General features: G+C 46.5%; 1 protein-coding gene across 18 annotated transcripts in view; it reads right to left on the minus strand.

Annotated features, from left to right (window-relative positions):
• CLASP2 (cytoplasmic linker associated protein 2) overlaps nucleotides 1–10229 on the minus strand; it is a 276414-nt gene that overhangs the window by 212740 nt on the left and 53445 nt on the right. For all 18 annotated transcript variants that reach the window (XM_019508951.1, XM_019508959.1, XM_019508941.1 and 15 more), the window contains one exon: nucleotides 9314–9381. In XM_019508951.1, the coding sequence (XP_019364496.1) occupies nucleotides 9314–9381 (68 nt within the window). The remainder of the gene's footprint in view (nucleotides 1–9313; nucleotides 9382–10229) is intronic.

The raw sequence follows: 10229 nt of genomic DNA on the forward strand, positions 1-10229 counted from the left end.
ATGGCCTGGCCACGCTGCCCACCCCCCACCCTAGCTCTGCTGCCCCCAAGCCAGCCCCAGTCCCCCTGGCTTTGATCCCCCCACCCTCCATACCCACTTACTAGAGAGAAAAAAAAAAGCAGGGCTAGGCCTGTGTTAAACTGCATCCAGAAGCAGGACAGTTTTAACTATTATGGTAGTAATACCATACTGCAGTCTCTCGGTTGCCCTTAGGCAAGGCATTGCACCAATCAGCCTCGCCCTACCAGGGTTACAACTGAAGCCAATGGGGGTGCAATACAGCGGACCATCTCATCTGGCAGATGCCTGGTGCAACTGGGACAGTAATAGAGGAGACTTGCTCAAGTTAGCCGAACACTGCAACCTGCAACAAGAAGTGGCAACCTACTGCAGTATTTTGCCAAGCATAATCTTCAAGAATTGAGAAAAAAACAAAAACAAAACCCACAACAATGTGAAGAGGGTCTCTGACAGAAAAGGTGAGGATGCCTCACCTGGTATGGATAGTCATGTGCAACAGGTGACTCCTGACTGTCAGCATGCTACTGTCCACACTTGAGAGCAGTCAATGTGACAACATGGAATGTGAGAACTCTACATCTGTGCTTGGACCAGTGCTTTTCAACATCTTTATCAATGATTTGGACAGAGAAGTGAAAAGCTTGCTGGCCAGGTCTGCGAACTACATCAAGTTATGGGGCAGTGTGGTCACATCAGATGATATGTTGCATATACAGGCAGACCTGGACAGTCTTGAGAGTTGGGCAGACTGGAACCAGATAAGTTTAACACTTCCAAATGTAAGGTTCTCCATCTGGGGGCAAACAACCCTCAACATACAAATAGGCTCAATGGTGACAGCCTGACTTCCACCACAGCTGAAAGGGACCTAGGGGTAGCAATCGACCATCAAATGAATATGAGCCGTCAGTGAGGCAGCAGTCAGCAAAGCAAACAACGCACTGGCATGCATCAACCAACGCATCTTGTGTAAAACTAAAGAAGTGATACTCCCGCTGTACTCGGCACTGGTGAGACTGCAGTTGGAGTACTGCATCTAGTCCTGGGTGCGGCACTTCAGTAAAGACATGGAAAAGCTTGACAGGGTCCAGAAAAGAACCACCTGTATGATCAGGGACTTGCAAGGCAAGCCATACCAGGACAGGCTGAGGAACCTGGGCCTCTTTAGCCTAAAGAAGAGAAGGTTGAGAGGGGACTTGATAGCAGCTTACTGCTATATCAGAGGAGTGCACCAGGAGCTCAGTGAACAACTGTTCACTAGGGCACCCCCCAAGGAAGACCAGGACCAATGCATACAAACTCCTGGAAGGCCACTTCAGGCTTAATACCAGGAAAAACTCCTTCACAGTCAGGGTGTCCAGACTGTGGAATAACCTACCCTGGAGGTTTTCAAGAGGAGACAAGACAGTCACCGCGCTGGGATCACCTCACCCCAGTTGTCTTCCTGCCTAGAGCAGGAGGACTGGACTAGATGATTTGCAAGGTCCGTTCCAGCCCCTAACAATCTATGAAAATTGGGACAGTGGTTAATGTCAAGCATGAAACGAAGAGATTAAAGATCAGTATTCTACGTCTGGGTGAAACATGCTGGAAATAGCCTGGAATTATTGTTTCAGAAGACATGAAGATCATCTATTCAGGAGGTCAAATGCACGAAAGAGGAGTTGGGTGGATTTTAGATGAAGAAACCTTAAAACGTTTGCATGGTTTTTGGGCAATATCCAGTAGGGTGATGCTTGTGAAAATAAAGGCTAAAGCTTTCAACATTGCAATAATATAAATCAATGTACCAACACCTAAAAGAGGGGAAGACACTGATAGTTTCAATGAAGACCTTGATAAAGTAAAAAAGCAATGCAAACCTCAAGAAGTGGTCATAGCTATGGGAGATCTAAATGCAGAAGCTGGCTGTAAACAACTAGATAATATTGTTGGACCTTGCGGACTTGGAGAGAAAAATGAAAGAGGAGAGAAATAGATTCATTGGTGTGTTGCAAATGATAAAGTCATTATGAACACGTGGTTGCTACACCACCCGAGAAGAAGTTATATATGAAAAAGTCCTGGAGATAACATTAGAAACCAAGCTGATTACATCACCATCAAAAGAAGATTCAGAAATGCAGTTCAACAATTGAAATCTTACCCAGGGGCTTGTAGCAGAATGCCATCTCTGTTTCTTCCCAAACTCTGCTATCAGGCTGATGACCAAATCTGACAATCTGGTTACTGTGGTCACTGTAGAGGGCAAACACCCATGGCCCCACTGGCTTCAGGTAACCCCAAGTTGTAACCTGAGCTGGATACATTCCTGAGGGAGGGGGAAACCTGCTCCCTCTGCCTACGTGACTGGCCTCATACACCTGGGTGGGAGGACTTAAACTCCCTACTGTTCTAAGCAATGTCATCATGACTGGTAGGGAGCTAGAGACCCAGCCAGTCTACCCCATAACCAGTGATGCATTTCAAATTGGTTGGCTGGCAACCAACAACTGCTGGCCTTCACTGGATCGGGTAAATGAGGTCGTAAGGTCTACGTAAGCTAAATACTGCCCAGGAGGAGGGGCAGCAACCATAAAGACGACCCTCAAAGGAACTTGCTATCTCTCTTGAAACTTATGATCAATGAGCTTGCCTCCAGAGGGAATCTCTGCCTGCCTATGGATGATACTTGTGAGTACACTATTTGAGATCTAACTAGATATCTATCTTGCAGTAACTCAGATGTGTGATCAAAAGCTACCATCTCACTGTTTGCTCTAAGGTATTTCCTCTGATATTGCTCTACCCTGTACCCTATTCCAAACCTACTACTTGTAACCAATAAAGTTCTCCTCTGTACCTAACATGAGAGACTTATAGGGAGAGAGTCTAAATTATGCCTTGGGGTCCCCTTGGTTTGGCTGACTAAAGGAGACCACTATTTGTGCTTCAGACTGAAGAAAGCACCCCAAGTTCTTGCAGCAGGTCAAATACCCCTCAAGGACTACTAGACCTGTGTTTCCCAAGGGGCACAGGACCAAAATCAGTCCAGACCCTGGGTGGTGATGGTTTTACCCCCAGTCTTGCGGATGTTCTCCCAGAAGGGGTTCAGTTGGACATGAGGCACCCTCAAGGAGGCAACAGAAATGAGGAAAGACCTTTTCTTGTATTTTATTGATTATACCTAGTGTTCCAAATTTTCAGGTTTTATTAAAAAAAAAAATCTGGGAATTTTTCAGGGTTTATCTTCCAAACATAAAAAATGGGTTGAAATCAGGATAAAAAGGAAAAAAAGAAAAAGAAATCAGTTTAAATTGAGGAAAATAATAATACATTCCCGCAGCAGTGGTGGAGGGACAAAGTAAAACTGGGACTATGGAAGGGGTGGGGCACAGCCCGTTAGCCGCTCCCGGAGCTGCACCAAGGAGCAAAGCAGACGAAACTGTCAGTGGGGATGGGACGGGGGGGGGGGGAAACGGCGCTTGCTGCTACGTGCACCCTAGGAGTGCTGTGGGCTGTGCCGGGTTCCTCCCAGGGGCGCATGCCCCTGGATCTGCATGCAGGGCAAGAGCAGGCTGCTGCTGCAGAGTGGGGCCTGTGGCACTGAGCAGCAGCCTGCTCTCGTTTAGTGCGCAGAGCCGGGGGCACGTGCCCCCCGGGAAGAGCCTGGCACAGCCCCCCAGCCTGCAGCCCTCCCAAGGTGTGCATAGCAGCACAAGTTGCACCCTCCTGCCCCACATCCACTTACAGTTCCTTCCACAGCTGGGGGGGGATAGAGTGTGACACAGCTTGCCCCTGCTCACCCCAGCCCCTGCTGCAACGGCCCCAGGAGCAGCCAACACCACCTGCCTGCACCGCAGCATGGCACAACCCAAGGGCTGGGGGGAGTGGCACGTGGCCAGACATGGGGGGGGACGGGACCTGATCCTGATCCAGACCCTGGCACCAGCACCGATTCCTCCCTCCCCACCCAGGGTCAGAGCCGGGAGCCACACACCCCGGGCAACAGCTCCAGCCCTGTGAGCCCATGAGGAGCATCTGGGTGCAGCACCCGCCACAGGGAGCAGGGCTGGGCTCTCCTCTCAGCTCCAAAGGCAGGGCTGCAGCAGGAGCTGCTGGGATGCAGCTGGGACCTGCCGGACACAGGAGCGATTCCCATAGCCCCCTCCCCCCCTCAGGATTCCCACAGCCCCTCCCACCCCCTCTGTACCCCCAGGCAATGGCTCCAGCCACCCTCCCCTGGCCCCTGTGTGGCAGGTGCCAGAATGCCCCTCCCCCCTGCCCCACCAGAAACCTGTGCGCCTCAGGTAACCGGCACTTATAGTTTACTGGCACCCTCCAGCCATTCCCCACTTGTACCGGTTAACAGGGATTTTACTGTACCCAGTAAAATTGAGTGAACTGAAAAACACAGGAATCAGTAAAAACCAAATAACTTCAATAAAAAATATATTTATAAAAAAAAAAAAGAGAGAATTTAACTGGTAAAAATTGGAAAAAAATGAAAATGCGGAACACTAATTATACCAAAACTTTTGATAGAGTCAAGCATTAGGAGTTAATGAAAATACTGGAAGAACTGGATACGGATAGTAAAAACTTGAGAATTTTAAGAAACCTCTATTGGGATCAAACCGCAGCAGAAAGCGAACTGATTTAATCCAAATTGAAAGGCATAAGGCAAAAACTGTTTTTTCACCTGACTCTTTCAACTTGAACTGTGAGACAATACTGAGGGAGATTGAGGATTTATCATGGCTGATCACTGGCAGACAGAATTTGAACAACTTGTGTTATGATGATGATGCAGTCTTAATAGCTGATTCAGAAAAGAAACTGCAAGGAATTTTAGATAAAAAAAAACTGTTAGTGAGAGCGAGAAGAAGGGTTTAAGTATCAACTGTAGAAAAACAGAATGCGTCATAATTACAAAGAAAAAGATGGAAAACCCTATAAAATGTCAGGATTTGTTTACAACAAAGACAAAAAATGAATACATGATGAAAACTACATAAAAGCAATCATATTAAAAATCACTGATACAATATATATTAGTTGTATTGCTGAGTTTTACAAATTGTTTTCACTTAACATACAAAAGTAATTTGTTAATTAATAGAGTAAGGTTTCTGATTCTTCACTATTACAATATACTATACACTAAAGATGCAGCAGGGAACTTGTAGATGGAAATCACTATATAACAAATTGTTTCAGTAAAATGCACCAATGCTTAAAGTTCCAAAAAAAACACCCCAAAAAACCATGCCCCACAAAAGAAACCCATAGGGCAAATATTCTCCTGTAGTGAAAAATGAGAGTCTTATTTTGAAATTTAAAAATTCTAAAAGATGGAGGTTTCTAACAGTAGCTTTCAAAATGTTGCCACAATTATTTAAAATCACTAAATGAATTTTCATTTGAGAAAAATATGTAGATATATTTATTCATGTTTAATTACTAGGAAGAGACATACTCCAAAAGAAAGCCAAAAATATTTATAAAAAGGAATTTCACATACAATACTAAAATATATTGCAACATCCTAATTGTATCGTAGAATTACAGAGAAGTAGGGCTAAAAGGAACATCACAAGATCATCTAGTCCAAGGCAGAATCATTCCTATCCAAACCAACCTATACAAATCCATTATCTAATCTCTTAACAAAACTACACAATCAACCCTGACACAACACAAGACATAACACTGTAACTGGACACAGATAAAGCAGGGGGACCACCACAGCTAACATCCTACTGCAAAGGTTGCTAGTATATGCTCAAGAGATCCTAGGAAAAGGGTCACACCCCTGCTACAAAGCAAGGCAAAAACCCCCAGTCTGTATCAATCTGACTATACAATAAAATTCCTTCCTGACTGCAAATCTGGTTATGTCTGGCCCTGAGCAGAGGGGCAAAAACACTTTACCCAGGAGTCTCTGTGTTTAAGTTCCAGCAGAAGCAATAGCACACCCCAGTTAAAGTCCCTAGCCTTGGCTGTAGCCAATAACCAATGCCTCTGAGGAAGGTTTAAAAACACACTGACATGTAGAAGAGGGGTGGGGGGAGGGGTGCACAAATCAGGAAAGCCCAGAAGCATGGGAAACAGCCACAGGAGAATATAGGCATAGCTATGCCTAGACCAGGGGTGCTCAACCTCTGGCCATAGAGCTTCCCATGGATCAGGAAGTTTGGCAGTGGGAGAATTGTGACCCATAATATGGCCATAGACCTCCCTGCTCAATTCCAAACCCCCAAGTCCTACTTGGTGGGCTGGGCCAGGCCACATCCCGCCCACACTTCTGGATCAGGACTGGGCCATGCCTCCTTCCCTCCTAACAGGGCCCAACTGGGGCCTGGCCATGCCTCTTTCCCCCACAGGGCTGGGTGATGCCCCTGTGGCAGGGCGCAACCTAGGGGCGGCCGTGAACTCCCCTAGCGCCCCCTACTGTGCCAAATTGGTTTCAATGCACCCTCACCATCTCTCCTGCCACGTCTTTGATGTTGATATTGTTAAAGGGAGGCTGCCTTTTTACCCTCTCTGGCATGGTGCCCTGAGATGTCCCAGTCTGTGCCCTACCTTCGATGACACTGTGTACTATAGCCGCTGGGGCTATGCGTGGGTCCTACAGTCACCCGTGCCCTCACGGGTCCTCTGGCTCGTCTTTCTCCGTTGCCCATGCCCTCACGGGCGCTCTCTGGCTTGTCCTGCAGCTGCCACCCGCACTGGGGCTCCTCTCACTCTCGTAGCCCACACTGGAGCCGGGGTCGATACACCCCAAAATGCTGCGCCCTCTCTGGCATGGGGTCTCCATGCTACCATGGAGGCCCCATGAGGCCTCCTCCAACCCCTTATAACCTCACCCAGTCCTCCGGTCTTATACAGCTACAAAACAGAAAACTCAAGCTCCTGGGCTACAACATAAATTCTAAGCCAACTGGCTAACCATCATTCATATCCCTACCAGGGTTTCCGCCACCCGGTACCGTCAAGCAGAGGCTGCTCAGACCATCAGGCTTCTCTGCTCTGCTTACTCCAGCAGAGCTCCCTCCTCCTCGGCTGCAAGTGGGGAATTGCCTCTCTGGCCTCAGCTGGGATCACTTTTATATATGCCAGGCCCTGCCCCCTCCGGTCAGCTGACCAACTGCGGTTGCCCCGGCAACCGGCACCTGTGCTGCCCTGGTGACTGGCAGCCGAGCCTCCCCCTTCTCACCACTAGGGGTCTCTCCCGGGTCGCTTCCATTTCAGGCGCAGGGCACTTAAGTGCCCTGCGACAGCCCCCTTCCCATCACAGGGCCAAGTTAAGCTCCTTTAACCTGTAGGGCTGCAGTGGGTGCAGCCTGGCCCCCCACTCTCTTCCAAATGGCTAGATTTTGCACGCTGTGCCTGCCTGGGCACTGGATCAGGAACACTGGCTGGATCTGCCCAATGGACAAACTGGGCACTACCAACCTGGACCACCAGGCAAAAAGATTGAGAGAACAGCTTGCCTAGATCCATCCCTGACCAATGTCTGTACAACCTATTCTTGACCACTGCTACTGATGTGGAGTCCACAGCTTCTTTAGCCAGTCTATTCCACTGCCCCACTATTTCAATAGTGAAGAAAAATTTTCCTGGTATCCAATCTAAACTCACTTTATTACAACTTCAAGACTGCAGAAAATACTCTGAAGTTTTAGAAGATATTTTGAAGACCAACTACCATATTTACTTGAATCCCAAGACAAGATCCCTCCACAAATCAGCATGGGAGGGAAAGTCTGACATCCTACATTCACAGGATGTATATAAATACACTGCCTATCTTTGAACTGCTGTTAAAAAGCAGCATGTGCTCATCAATGGAAACCAACTATGAAGCTGATTAAAATATAGCCAACACTGAGCATGACCATAAAGCACACAGGCCATATTGTGCAAACATGCTGATGGCAACCTGCAAAAAGATAAGTCAGTATAACCCACCTGAATAAAAAGTGTATGGTAGAGCACAATCCCCCTCAGCATCAACTCTTTGTCAAGTCATGGTGAGCCACTACACTGGGTCACGCCCCATTTTTACTTCCTTGTCACTCCCACAGCTAAGCTGCATCTTTCTTCCCCATTTCCAACGAGTCCTGCTTCTCTACCAACCTTAAATACTAGGCAAACATCACCAAACAGGGCCCCAAACAGTTCACCCAGAATCCCTCTGTTACCCCCTCTCTCAGCCTGTTGCAAACTGTTAGTGTGGCCTTGCCCTCCATGAGGTAAAGCCAGACCGAGATGCCCTATGCCTCAACCGCATGTAAATTTTGGAGGATCCCAGGACTCATGACAAAAACACCTTGTTTCAGTCATGAGTGGGTGGGGGGTAATTAGCAAATAGATTCTTTGTGGGGGTGTCTGGAGTACAGACATATACTGAGCAATGCTAAGCCATGGGTTCACATGGCTTAAAATGCTATCAACAATGCTGGGGCCCATCCCAATGAACTATATGGTAAATAATGGGCCTTTTGGCTTTGGACTAATATTCATAGTTTGTATTATATAAGTAGATAGCCAAGTGCTACTTACGTGTATGTTTACATAGTACCTATGCTAAAACTTGCAGCAGTTTAAAGAAATGGTACCATGCATCACTTCTGGATGAATGAAGTATATGGGTACTATATGCAAATTGCTACAACTATATTTATTTCAAGGTCAGTTTTTTCATATTTGCTCCTCACTTCCATGTGTTCAGGGAAAGCAAGGTCTGACAGTAATGGGGGTTAGAAGTCCAGGGGGAGGGGACAAAGGGGCTACCTGACCCCTCATATTTTCCCTGCTGTAGCAGTGGGAGGGGGACAAATTCAAGACAAAGCTCTGCTAATTAGATGCTATACCTGGAAAATGTTAACAAATTTATAAATTTTCCATACACAGAATCTAGTTATTGGGGGAGTTGTTTTATAATTGAGTAAATATGATACATCAATGGAGCTGCAACAGTTTGCGCACTGGTACAGTGATGCAAACTGCTTAAAGAAAGTGCAACTGCCATTATTACAAGACATTTTGGGTATGGAAATATGTCAAAATAGTGCAGCAATCAGGCATACTAAATTTCAAAAGACAAGAAAACAATGTTTATAGCAACATATCAACATCAAAACTTAATATTATAGCGTAGCGCACAAACATATTTCTAGAGTAGTCAACCCAAGCCTCACTTTGGAAATGTCAGTAATTCCACCAAGTAAATAAAAATTAAGCACAATTTAAATGAGAGTTAGTCACCTGCCATTTTTAATAACAATAGATAGTCTTGCTTACTCACCACTGGTACTAATCAACATATTTCCAGAGTTTCTCACTTCATCAAATTTTGCAAAGATCACTTGTAACCTAAAAATAAACGACAAAAGTTATTTTCTTTTATGTGAAGCTCAGCTGTTGTTTTTCCAGCTCCCCCCAGTTAAAATAAAATTGAAATCAAAACTAATTCCAACTATGCTACAAGAAATAATGAAGATGAAAGATGGAAAACAAATTATTTTTCTGACCATCAAAATTTTTCTCTAGAAACAATCACTGAGCGATTTTTCATTTTGAAGTTAAATTTATTCAAATACATTAAAAATTCAATCCACTTAGTAAAGCCAGTGACCAGGCAGGCACCAAACAGGGACTGCAAACAGGGTAAGCAGTTTGCTGGCAGTTGCTAGGGGCAAGTGGAGGAAGGAGGAGAGAAGCCAGGAACCAAATCCTGCCCAGGAAGGTAAGTGATCCAGCTGCCTGTGCCTTTGGTTTCCTGAGTGTTTATTTGGTAGACTGTGTGTGTTTGAGGCATGTGCTCTGAGAAGCTGAGAGTGATTGCTGACTGCTAAGTGATTGCTGCCTGGGCCTGCCAAAAGCCCTAATGAGGGGGCAGAGCCAGTTGAGTCCCAACAGGGCATAAAAGGAGACTCCCCAGGTTACCAACAACTGCAAACAAGGTAAGCACTTTGCAGGCAGCTTGCAGGCCAATTCCTAGGCCAGTTCATGTGTGTTTGGGGTGTGTGCTCTGAGAAGCTGGGAGTGGTTGCTGACTGAGTGGTGGGGACACTAGAGGAGACCCTGCCTTGGCCTCAGCTGGTGCTCCTTCCCCTTGCATCAGTGAACCCAGGGTTCCATCCTCCACCCAGACAGAGCCCCTGGCTCTGGGCTATGGAGGCTGCCTGGCATGGCTGCCAGCAACTGGGAATGGGAGCAAG

The sequence above is a fragment of the Gavialis gangeticus genome, unplaced genomic scaffold (assembly GCF_001723915.1).
Source record: "Gavialis gangeticus isolate Ggan-Ray unplaced genomic scaffold, GavGan_comp1, whole genome shotgun sequence".
Classification (NCBI taxonomy): Eukaryota; Metazoa; Chordata; order Crocodylia; family Gavialidae; genus Gavialis; species Gavialis gangeticus.